Source organism: Pantherophis guttatus, chromosome 3 (genome assembly GCF_059756535.1).
Source record: "Pantherophis guttatus breed Tessera chromosome 3, ASM5975653v1, whole genome shotgun sequence".
NCBI lineage: Eukaryota > Metazoa > Chordata > Lepidosauria > Squamata > Colubridae > Pantherophis > Pantherophis guttatus.
Genome location: NC_142065.1, coordinates 112,667,352 through 112,680,505, shown reverse-complemented (window position 1 = coordinate 112,680,505; position 13,154 = coordinate 112,667,352). Strand labels below are relative to the sequence as shown.

Below are 13,154 nucleotides of genomic sequence, written 5' to 3'. Positions count from 1 at the left end.
TAATCATCCACTAATTGTTTTTCCCTTTACTTAGATTAACAGGACTAGGAATTGTTTTAAAATATTCCCAATTTGCAGACAAATATTAAATAGCACAATCAAACAGTTTAAAGACAATATTTCTTATTTAGCTTAAATTCTGATTATCAATTAATTAAATTCTCAATTCATAAAAAGGCTCTCAGTACATATATATATATATAGTCAGCAGGAGGCCAGTAAGTTAATGCTCAATAGCCAATCAGTAAACAATTCATTAATTAATATTATAAGATAAATCACTGTTAAAAAAAAAATAATCCTTAATAATATTAGGCAATATAGTCAATCTATGCACATAACAAGCAAAAAAAAAGGAAAACAAGAAAAGAGAATAGATCCTAATATGACTATGCAGATATTTAACCTTATAATACACTAGTTATTTGATGCAATACGAGTTATATTCAACTTTGTAAATATGTTAATTAGCTACGTTATATTGATATTTTTAATACTTTAAATACGTAAATACTTTAAATACTTATATAGATACTTTAAATACTTTAAATGTATAAAGAAGAAAAAATAGATATAAATATATTGTAAATATAGACTAATTTTAAACTAATAATAATCTATGTAGGTACAAATTTTTATTCAGTTCTTCTTAGTCCCTTCAGGAACCACACTTGTTAAAGTCTGTGCAGGAAAGTATGATAGTTTTATTTCTCGCTTCTTTAGAATCTTATGAGAATGAGTTTAATTATTCCACTTGTCACTTCCTGGTACTCCTTCTTTCCTCTCTAGCTCTTCGTTGTTCTTCTCGTTGGTATCAAGTATGGTTGCACTTCCAGTCCTAATTTCCGGTCGTTCTCCTTTCCAATCAGCAAAATCTCTTTCCTACGTCTTCAGAGCTCTCTTGATCGATCCACACAGCAAGTTACATCCAAATCAGGTAGCACCGCTGTTCCGCTTGCCAATCTCTCCTTCTTGTTTCTTGCCGGCCTGTCTGCGATCCTATCAGCTGTCAAATCCTCCTCTTTCTTTCAGTCACCGCTTTTTCCTCCTATGAGACCTTTCGATCCGACCCAGCCAGCAAAGCTCTTGCCGATCTCAGGCGTGCTCTAGAAGAAGTGGTTACAAGTACACTCCGCCTCTCTTTCCCGGAATTTTTGCTTCCCGTCTCGTTAGCTATCGTGGCTTCGAGTCTGCCATTAACAGGCAGACGCGCTCCGTTAGATTGACAGTGGATATCGGTCCCGCCGGGTGGGTTTGCGCTCCACCATTCGACTCACTGAAGCCCCACTATTGTCCGCGAAGCCCTCCAGGCTTCCACGCCTCGAAGGGTCCCCAAAACGTAGCGTTAAGTGGCAGTGGGAAGGAGCGATCGCTCTTACCATGCCATGTCGCCACAAGTCACCAACCGGAAGTCTCTTTCCACAGTTTCAGTATAATTAAAATAGGAAATAACACCCTCTCTAAGTCACAGGTCATGTTTGCCAATTAGGTTAATTGGCAGGCTCTCCAGGCACTCCTCCCCATCTCTATCCACACCCATAGAGATGACCTTGGTTCCCATGAGAAAGTTACGTGTTTTTTTCTAGCAACATATTTCATTCCCCACCCCCCTCTGTGTGGCAACTGAGGAATAGAAAAATGGCTTTTGCCAGGTTCGATTCAAAGTTGATGGTGATAATTGGAACCACTGAACAAAATATTTCAGAGCCCCTGGAGCACGGGTAAACTGGCAGATTGGAAAAGAGGTGATGTTCCAATTTTCAAAAAAGGGAAAAAAATTGCAACCAGGAAACTACAAACTAATCAGCTTGACATCAATAGGCAGCAAAATCCTAGAAAAAAAATAAGTAGCAGATTTGCAAGAAGCTAGAAATGAACAAGGTGATTAATAGAAGCCAACATGGGTTTGTTTTAAAAACTGTTCCAAACAAATCTTATTGCCTTCTTTGATAAAGTGACTAAGTCAAGGAAATGTTGTTGACATACAGTAATTTACTTAAACTTAATTAAGACATTTGACAAAGTAGATCACAGCCTACTTCTAGATAAGATAAAACCGTATGGGATAGATGGATTCATAGTTGGCTGACCAACTGCACTCAGTGTGTGGTCTTTGAGGAAACTATCTACATGGAGGGAACATGCAGTGCACCTCAAAGTTTTGTATTCTTCAACATCTTCATAAATGATCTAGATGAGGGAATAGAGGGAGTGCTCATCAAATTAGCAGATAACAAAGCTAGGGGGAGTTGCTACCACTTTGGAAGACAGACTCAAGAATCAGAAGGATCTTGACAGACTTGAGCTTGATCCCTAACTAGCAAGATGCAGCTAGGTGGTGAGGAAAGTAAGATCCTGCACTTAGGCAGGAAAAACCAAATGCAAAGGTACAGAATAGCCAGTACCTAGCTCAACAGTACTAACTGAGAGGGATCGGGGTATCCTAGTGGTATAAGCCAGCAGTGTGCTGCAACTGCCAAAAATGTTGATGCAAAATGTTGATCAACAGAGGAATAGCATCAAGATCATGAGAAGTGATAGTACCTCTTTATATTGCACTAGTGAGGCCACATCTGGAATACTATATCCAATTCTGGTCAATAAAAAAAATGCTGAGATCCTAGAAAGTGCAGAAAAGACTAACAAAGATGAGGAGAAGTCTGGAGGCTAAATAAATGATTAAGGAAACTAGCTACCATGTTTCTCCAAAAATAAGACCCTGTCTTATATATTTTTTTAACCCTGAAATAAGCGTTTGGCCTTATTGCCATATGCTCAAAAGCCCGATTGGGCTTATTATCAGGGGATGTCTTATTTTGGGGGAAACAGGATATGTCTAGCCTAATGAAGAGGATGATTAGAGGTTACATGATAGCTCTCTTCCAGTACTTGAGGTGCTGTCACACAGAAGAGGGGGTGGACCTATTCTCCAAAGAACCTGAGGGTAGGACAAGAAGCAATGGGTAGAAGTTCGTTGAAGAGAAATCCAACCTGGAACTAAGGAGAAATTTCCTGACAGTAAGAACAATTAATCAGTGGAACAGCTTGCCTCCCAGAGTTGTAGATGCCCCATCACTGGAGGTTTTCAAGAAAATATTGGACAACCATTTTTCTGGGATGGTATATGGTCTTCTGCCTTTGGCAGGGGATTGGACTGGAAGACTTCCAAGGTTTCTTCCAGACTTACGATTCCTTTCTGTTCTGTTCTAATAATAGTGGAACTGAATGTCTGGTTACACAAGCAAGTCTCAGAAAGAGAGATCTGGTTTCAAGAAACATAGTCCAAATTATTGGTGAAGTGCTGTCATTGGTTTGAGCAATACCCTTTAAGGATTCAGAGATTATGAAACAGGTGTTGATGTCAAACTGAACTTTGCAGAAGCCATTTTCCTGATTCAATGTTGCCACACTGCATGGGAGGGGGGAAGTAGGCTGGAATGCATTGCTAGACACAACATAGATCTTTCTTATAAGAATCAAGGTCATCTCCTGGGCGATGAAGGAAGGAGGAGATGAATACATGAGAAGTCCGCCACCTAATTGAGCAACATGGTTAATGACACTGGAGGGAAGGGGTCATTACTGGTTTTAACTATACTGTAACTGCGGGGAAAGTCAGAGTTGGCTATCCTTTGAAGTGTACCGATATGTTTTATCCAATAAATAAGTTCTTTGAGGAAGTGCTTGACCTCAAAGTTCTGATTTGCTTGGGTTCATCAGTTGGAACCTTTACAACAGGTTGAATGGCAGGACAACCAATATAATAAAGAAATTATGTCTTATGAAGAGAGAACGAAGAAACTAGATATGTTTACTTTGAGAAGAGATGAGTGATGATGGATATGATGGGATTCTTCAAATAACTTGAATCAATTAGAAGACGAATGGATTTCCCACCAATGTTAGGAAAACTTTCCCAATGTAAGACCAGTTTGGCAGTCGAACCAGTTATCCTGGGAGATAGTAGACTTCTTTTCATATAGTGCTTTTTTTTTGCAAAAAGTTTTTTTTTCCCCCCAAACACACAAATTACATCTTTTCAGAACAGAGCTTTGATCCGGTCATCAATATTCGTTTTTACTCCAGATCGTGTGTCTCTGCAATCCACAATTTCCAGCTGTTTAAAAAGTATCCATTTTGTTTCAATTAATAACAATCTTATTTAGCTTCTCTTTTTCTTTTAGGTTTAAAAGTACCAAATCATATTTAAAGTCCAGTACAAATTTAAATAACTCTTCTCACTTCTCCCCCCCTTTTTTTTCTTTTATTTGTACATCACTTCTTTTTTAAAGCTTATTATCCATTCTTTTTGTGTGTTTTTTTGAAATTTAAAAAGAGAGAAGAAAAAAAAAAGGATTTCTTTATTTCTTTCCAATTCTTCGATCATTCTCAAATTGTTTAAGGTTTCCAAATAGTGTCTTAAAGTAGAGTCTAGACATCTCTCTGGAATATTTATATATTCACATTCTGTCCCATGGCTGAAGAAATGTATTGTCTCCCCCACCACCTGTAAGAAAATGCAGTACTCCTCTCTGGCTTCTTTGGAAATACAGGACTACATTATGTCTGTGACAATTGTAATTGGCCCTAATTCTTTTCTGTTGCTATCTTGCAGTGGAGCCATGGGGAACACCACAAGTGAAAGGATGTCAGGTGAGCGTCACAGTTCCAAGATTCATCGCTCAGAGGGAGCCATCCACCATGCCAAAGATCATTCACACAAGATCATGGTTGGCAGCACTGATGACCCCAACATCTTCAGCACCCATGAATCTAAGGTATGCTTTTTATGGTTTGATGCTTTTTATGGATGATGCTTTTTATGGTTTTCTAACATTAGTACTTGTTCTGATATACACAGTTACAGATTTGATTATAATAATGATTTATGACATAATTAGCCATTTTATGGCCCTTAGATAATTCTCTAGATTACTCTCCTTTATAAAGCTTAAAATAACTTCAAAAAGTGCTCACGCATTACTTGATTATTCCTAAATCTAGTAAATAAGATTTCAATTTTCAAGAAGACTTGGACAAGATATAACTTTTGCTCTCTTTCTGCAGCTTCCTGGAGAAAAAGAGTTTGTATCATGGCACCATGACTTGGATGAGTCAGTTAAACCATCCCAGCAGGCTCGTCCCACAGTCATCCGCTGGACTGATGGAGGCAAAGAAGTTTTCATCTCAGGTTCTTTCAACAATTGGAGTGCTAAGATTCCTCTCATTAAGAGGTAAAACAGGGTGATATGTGATTCTTTTTAAAAACTTTGCTCAATATTATTTATGAAAGGAGAGCATTGTTTGATTCTTATTCTACACAAGGCAAGAAGCATTGGCTTTAAATACTTTAAGCCCAACTAAAATGTGCTGTTTTCATGTAGAAATTCTGAAATGAATCAGATATCAGAAATGGAGGATTCCTAACAGGTAATATAAAAGAACATTTTTTAATGAGAGCAGATCCATGCTTTCTGGATCTGAATGAAAAACATGTCTATATGAAAAAATATGTTTGAATGACCTTCTATACTTTTAAGTCATTGTGGGCGCCAAGAATCTTACAGGAACCAGACTGGGCTAGTTTATAAAGCAGCAAATAATGAACATTAGTTATATGTCAATCTCTTTTCCAAAAAATACTGAAATGAGGTTTTAATCTATTTCATCTTAACTTCAGATCACGTCAGGGTAAGAGTATTTTTGTTGAGAATAAGGGGGAAATAGAGTTATAGTTCTCTATTGGCTTATGGGACAGTATTAGGTTCCATACAAAGTCAAATACAATCAAATACAGTCAAATACAACTTATATTATCCACCACAAAGGAACTCAGTGTCTCTCACTCTGGCTTATCTATTCCATTCCATTCTATTCCATTTCATTTATTAAACTTTTGTGCTGCCTATAAGGCTGACTCTGGGCTGCTTACAATATAGCAGTACATAGAGAGTACTTGTAAACTCCAGCTTAACTTTCAGGCTCTAAAACTAATGATATGTGAAAAGTATTGAATGTTTTGTCAGATTTTGTCTCCATAGACCATCTGTAGTTTTTTTCATTCTCTCCCCCTTTCAAACATCTTAGTGTCCCCAAGTGTAAATCCTTACAGCCAGAAAACAGGTGTCTTCCCAGACTCTTACCGGGTCAAGGTTGACTCGGCCTTCCATCCTTCCAAGATTGGTAAAATGAGGACCCAGATTGTTTGGAGGCAATATGCTGAATCTGTAAATTGCTTAGAGCAGGGGTCCTCAAACTACAGCCCGTGAGCCAGATATGGCCCGCCAATGCAAAGCATCCGGCCCGCGGAGTGGTGGTATTAAGCCCCACCCCCTTACCCTCGGCCTTAACTTCCAGCGAGCATCCACTCCAGTCACACTTCTTTCACCGGTTGAGCTGTACTTCTGATCACACAGCTACTGCCGAAGGTAAGGCCGAAGGGTGTGGGGGAGGGCCAGTGAGGGGTGATATCGCTGGTGCAGCTTGAAAAGCTTGCAAAAGTGCTGCCTTAAATTAAAAGCCTTTGAAAACAATTTAAATGGGATCTTTTTCACAGTTTGAATGGGGGATGGGGGTGCTTGCCTTCTCTGAGCTTGCAAAATTGTTGCCTTAAATTAAAAGCCTTAATTTCACAGCCATGTGAACCAGTGCCAGTGTTTGAGTAGGGAAGGGGCTGCTTTTAAAGTAGCACTTTAAAAGTGGGTGGGTGGGGGATATGTCTTCATGTCTCCTAGCTTTTGCAAAATCAGCTGAAGTTGGCTAACACTAATTCAAATGCAACTGCAGTATAATGCCTAAAGGAGAATTCACCCACTGCTTTGATTTTGCCATATATAAAGTACATCCACCAAATTGGTTGCTGAACAATTTTGGTAGCTTTCATGTGTGTGGATACACAGGCACAAGTGTGGCAAAAAACCAATCAGTTTGAATTCTCCTTCAGGCTTAAAAGACCTTTAGCCTTGTAATCCCAAATAATTTTTAAAAAAGTAGTCTGGTCTCCTATCCCTTCCCTGGCCACCTCCCCTGTTGGCAGATACTCACAGGTCCTGCTTTGGCTACTTGCAAAGAGCCCCAAAGGCTTTGGCTGGAACCAAAGGGGAAGGAACCACATGGGCCCATAGAGAGGAGAAGGAAGGAGCATTCACTGACTGCTTCTCTCAGCCTATCATTACTTCTGTGCTATAGTGATCCCTATTTTTTGTAGCTCTATAATTATTGGTATCTTACTAATAGCAATTTTGCATCCCTAGGAAACATGTCAAAGAAAAGAAAAATTGACTCTGAGTGCAGCATCTTCAAAGAACAGTGGACTTATGATTACTTTTTCATGCAGTACAAGGAAAGAGCTGTTTGTCTGATATGCCAGGATTTAGTGGCTGTGTTCAAAGAATACAATTTGCGTCGACATTATGAGACTCGACATAAAGACAAATATGATTGTTTGATCAGACAAGCAAGAAAAGATAAAATATTAAAACTGAAAAATAGATTGACAACGCAGCAAAATGCTTCTGTGAAGCAGAAGCAGGTAAATATGTCATCACTGTGAGCAAGTGTTCAAGTTGCCAAGCTAATAGCACGCACTGGCAGACCATTTGTAGAGGGAGAATTTGTTAAAGAATGCCTTCTTTCTGTTACTAAAGAGAAGAGAAGGCTGTTTTATTTAGTACAGGACCTACAATCACGAGAAGGATTGAAGAAATGGGGGACAATTTGCATCAGCATTTGCAAAACTCCTCAAATAAACTTCGCTATTTTTCATTGGCACTCGATGAAAGCAATGATGTTCGTGATTCTGCACAACTTCTAATTTTCATTCGTGGGACAAATGATTGTTTTGAAGTCACAGAGGAACTTGCTGCACTGAAAAGCATCAAAGGAACAACAACAGGAGAGGATATCTTTGAAAAGGTCCACCAAACTGTGAATGATTTGAAGCTGGATTGGGCTAAACTAGCCAGTGTGACAACTGATGGTGCTCCTACCATGATGGGATGTATGAAAGGAGTGGTTGCATGCATTAACAAAGAGATGGACAAACACAACCATTTACATCCAATAGCCATACACTGCCTCATCCACCAATAAGCGCTATGTTGTAAGTCACTGAAATGGGACTCTGTCATGAAAGTTGTGGTATCTTGTGTTAACTTCATTAGGGCACATGCAGTAAACCACAGACAGTTTCAGGAATTTCTGTCTGAGCTAAATGTTCCCAATGGAGAGATTTTGTACTACACAGAAGTCTGTTGGCTGAGTCGAGGGAAAGTTTTGAAATGTTTCTATGACTTACTTCCACAGGTTTCTGCTTTTCTAATTTTAAAAAACAAAGAGGTAGCAGAGCTCAAAGATGAAGAATGGAAATGGCACCTTGCCTTTCTGACAGATGTAACAGAGCTACTGAATAGTTTGAATGTGCAACTTCAAGGAAAGGGGAAACTCATCTGATATGCTTTCAGATGTGAAGGCATTTGAAGTAAAATTGGGCCTCCTCATTAAATAAGCGAAGGAGGAAAACTTCTGCTATCTCCCTACTACTCAAAAGCTGTTGGCTGAAAAACCAACAGTTGCGTTCCCAAACAAAAAGTGTGTGGATTCACTGGAAATGTTGCAAATGGAGTTTCAAATTAGATTTAAAGAGCTTCGTGCACATGAACAGGACATACAGCTTTTCCGGAACCCATTTTCTGTTGACATCGAAATTATTGATCCAATTTACCAAATGGAACTGGTTGAACTAAGAATTGTGACTCTCTCTCTGAAAGACACATTCAAGTCAAGCAGCCTTACTGATTTCTATGCATCTCTCCCCTCTGAGACATATCTTCATCTCAGGAACCATGTACTCAAAATGGTAACCATCTTTGGTAGCACCTATATCTGTGAACAGACTTTTTCCCAAATTAAATAACTGAAATCTCCAACCAGATCCAGACTAATTGATGAACACTTGCATCACTTGTTATGACTGGCAGTGACAAATATGGAACCGGACATTGACTTTCTCATCAGCCAAAAGCAGGCCCACACTTCCCATTGAATTGGTAGTATATTTTTGTTGGTTAAAATTGTTCTTCATTTTAAATATTGTATTATTTAACATTTTTGCACTACAAATAAAGATATGTGCAGTGTTCATAGAAGTTTGTTCATGTTTTTTTCAAACTATAGTCTGGCCTCCAACAGTCTGAGGGACCATTATCCCTCCTTAATTCGCCATTGGATGCTTGGGGGGGGGTGTTGTGTTGATTCTCGCCTTCTGCCTGCTTCCAATGTCTCTCAAGTCCATCTTGGGGATTTTAGTTGCAGTCTTAATTGCTGCAGTTCTCAGTCTGGTTTATTGTGTGGTCATCTGAAACATATGATCAGATGACCACACACATTTTTGAAGGCAATCCTGTTTGTTTTATTCCTTTTTCAATGGCCTATTTTAAGGAGCCTGAAGCTGCTGTTGTAATGAAGTTAGGCAAGTGGCAAGAAAGTTTGTGCTCTTTTTCCCTTTGGGGGGGTGGATCTAATTAAGTAAATAGATTCCTTGGCTTGAGCAAGTACAGCTTAGGAAGGAGAAAGGCATAAAATGGACAGTTGAATTGGCCATGCCCACCCAATCACATTACCACCTAGGCACGCCCACCCAGCCAGCTCGCCCCCCCCCCAACAGTTTGAGGGACTGTGAATCAGCCCCCTGTTTAAAAAGTTTGAGGACCCCTGTCTTAGAGAGTACTGTAAAGCACTGTGAAGCAGTATATAAGTCTAAGTGCTGCTGCTGTTCCACAAGCAAAGGAATATTCACCAGATTCCTTCTAAAAAATGGAATGCCTCTATACATTGGCACTTTGACAGCATTCTAGATTCAGAATTAAATAGAGAATGCAGCATAACAGTGATAGATGTTGCAGTGATTAGACTGCTCTTTCAAGCTTCACTAAATGAGGGGGAAACTGTCTTCAATAACTAGCTTGAATAATATCCATGAACAATTAGGAAATGAAATGTGTCTCTGAATATTTCAACATCCAAATCAGTACTTGGTACCTTATTGCACTTGTGCCATTCTTGTGTGCTTCAGTTTCAAGTTGACATAGGGAGTATCCAATTAAAGAAACATGGACACCCAAGTTTCAAATTATTTATCATTTTTTATTAAGCAATAACATTTGAAACTTACCACGGTTGATCTTTCTTCTGTGACTATTTTTCTTTTCAAAAAGATGCTGCTTTATGAAGAAATAAAAAATATGACATGACTTATAAAAGGAGAAACTGATGAACATCATCTTTGGCTTAGTATTTCTTTTGGGGCACCAGAACTTACATTGCCATTTGTGTTGCAAGATGGTACTAGGCTATTGCCCTGAAGAATCCTATTTTTGAAATGTTGACAGAGTGAGAGTCTAGTTTAAAAAAGCAAGTCTGAAGTGTAAAGGTTTAGCAATTAAGGATGAATGCTGGTCTTCTGAAAATCTGCTCTGTCCCACTGCTCCCAAATCTATCAAACTCTCTATTTGATACTAGTAGAGAAATAGGTACAAATATGGGAAGTGGTTGGAAATGAGGCAGAAAGTTCTGTGATGGATATATTAGTCCTCCCATTTAGATTAGGACTGTGTAGATATGCTTCATTCTGGTTGAAGATAAGTTCAGATGGTTAAGATGAACTCCTTGCAGTTGGCCATCTGGGAGGTCAGTGCTTATCCAGAATGGCCAGACTCACTTTGACCTGCTCCCATCTCATTCTAAAGGGATTATTTGATTACTTTCTTTGTTTACAAATTATTTTTTGAGCAGCCCTGTTAAATCAGTTCCATAGGATTAGAGGGAATCGTTGAGATCATCTAATCCAACTGCCTGCCCATTGCAGGAATCCTCATTTCATCTTGGAAAAAAGGCCACCCAAACTTTTCTTGGAAGTAACTATAACTTCAGGAGGCAGGTGCTCCACTGCATAATTGTCTCACAGTTTAGAAAGTGACTATTTCCATTTTCATTAATTTGGTAGGTCGCCTTTAGGTTCATTAATGAAAACTTTCATGAAGTAGCTGTGCATATTCTTTTTGAAACAGTTGAAGCTGCTTAAACCAATCTTCATCTTTTACTTTGGCTGAGTTTGTCTATGGCTGAGTCTGTCTTGCTGATTTTATCCAAGCTAGATAAAAGAATCAAGACAGGCCATTTTCTTGCATGTATATATGTGCTGTGTTTCTCACTGTGGATTACTCTCTTCTTTCAGCCATAATGACTTTGTTGCTATTCTGGATCTTCCTGAAGGTGAACACCAGTACAAGTTCTTTGTAGATGGCCAGTGGGTTCATGATCCCTCTGAGGTAATTCTATTTTCTTCCATCTGTCTTCACCCTGATGGCTGAGAGGCCCTGCAAAATATGAGTATGGATGAGGTAAGGCTTGGCACCTCACAGGCATCCTGCCATCAAAGGTTGAAAGGAGGTGGGGAGGTGGAGGACAGAAGGGCAATAAAGCTGTGTGTGTACATGATGGATAGAGAGGAGGGAATGACAGGTGATAAATACTGGAGCAGCCCAGATCCAGTTTGTACCAGCATCCCAAGGCCAGGCACCCTGAGAAAACATATAGATTACTCCAAACATCTCAGCGTTCTCAAAACATATTGGCTGGAAACGGACTGGTCATGCGGGGGAGGGATGGGTTGCGGGCAAACCTTTCTGTATCTTGTGAGCATGGGAAAATTCAGAGTTAGCCTCACTTTACTGCAGCTGACACCTAAAGTAAAAGAACACTTTGCTTTAACCAAATGGAGTCATGGGGTCTTTTTTTCCTAAGGGATCAAATTGCGGCAAACTAACATTAGGCTAGCTCTGCAGTTGTGGTCAACCCAGAGAGAAAAACACCTTTGCCACATTTACACCTCTGTGTAAATGATGTCAGCTCAAAGGAGTGACCAGGAAGAGACTGAAGCCTAGAAGGAAGCATCCTCAAACCCCCCTCCTGGAGAGCTGGATCTATCCATCTGAATCTGTCCAGTGGCTGGGAGAGGATGACCCATCAAGACCCCTTCCTTGGTGGGTCAGAAAAAAGGAAGAGTGGAAAGAGAAACCCATGGGAGTGACATTCACCTGTGGGGGCCATGGCAGCTGCCGGAAAGGGGAGCTGGAGGAAGAATCGAGCACAAGCAAGCTGGAGCAAGAGGACTAATGCTGGAGCAAGCCATAAAGTTCCTGAGGGGGGCTTTCGGTAACCTCCAAAGCATGGGAAGCCCTAACCCAGGTGGCACATCCTGCTAACCAGTCACGGCAAGCGATGGGGCAACCATGGACTGCAAGGGGCCCCTGCTATGTTTATGCAGCTAATAAACCAAGTGTTGCATGAACACCTGTACAAGGGAGTGTTAGTTTACCTGAGTGACATTTTAATCTATACTGAGACCATGGCAGAACATGTAAAACTAGTCAGAGGTATCCTCAAGAAACTTTGAGTGGCCAAACTATATGCCAAGTTGTACAAATGCGAATTCTACCAGAGTAAAATTGACTATCTACTAGCTACCTCATTTCCCACGAGGCGATAGAGATGGACCCTGAAAAGGTGCAGGCAGTGCTAGAGTGGGCTCCTCCCTGCATCTAGAAGCAACCAGAAAGCTTCCTGGGATTTGCAAACTTTTACCCCCAATTCATTCCCTTGTTTGCCCAGATAGCCAGTCTTCTAAAGACAAAAGAGGAGGGAAATCCCAAGCCCAGCCAGCCACTTAAATGGACTATGGAGTGTCAGGCTGCATTTGAAAAGCTTGAGCACCTATTTTCAGTGAAGCTAGTGCTGAAACACCCAGACTCCAACACCCCGTTTGTCATTCAGGGTGATGCCTGTGATATCACAGTGGGCGCAGTGCTTCTGCAGGAAAATGAGCAAGGTACAACCATGCACCTACATTTCTAAAAAGCTAAATGAGATGTAGCGGAGATGGGCGGATTGGGAGAAGGAAGCCTATGCAGTATGCGGGGCACTCCTAACTTGGAGGCATTTTCTAGAAGACGGGAAAATCCCATAGACTGACCATAAAAACTTAGAAGCCTTGAACACCACCACCACCCTGGAGACTATCGCCCAAATAGGCCCAGTGAACCTGGTACTTTAATCAATTCAACTCCACATTACGATATCTTGCAGATGCATTATCA

At 40.1% G+C, this 13,154-nt stretch overlaps 1 protein-coding gene across 6 annotated transcripts in view; it reads left to right on the top strand.

Moving 5' to 3' along the window:
* Nucleotides 1-13,154, top strand: part of LOC117661258 (5'-AMP-activated protein kinase subunit beta-2) — a 118,874-nt gene that overhangs the window by 37,325 nt on the left and 68,395 nt on the right. For 5 of the 6 annotated variants that reach the window (XM_034409913.3, XM_060690201.2, XM_034409911.3 and 2 more), the window contains 3 exons: nucleotides 4,616-4,778; nucleotides 5,068-5,234; nucleotides 11,234-11,327. In XM_034409913.3, coding sequence (XP_034265804.2) covers nucleotides 4,623-4,778; nucleotides 5,068-5,234; nucleotides 11,234-11,327 — 417 coding nt within the window. In that variant the 5' untranslated portion in view covers nucleotides 4,616-4,622. Of the gene's footprint in view, nucleotides 1-789; nucleotides 938-4,615; nucleotides 4,779-5,067; nucleotides 5,235-11,233; nucleotides 11,328-13,154 lie in introns of all 6 variants that reach the window. The other variant, XM_034409914.3, reaches the window with a different exon arrangement.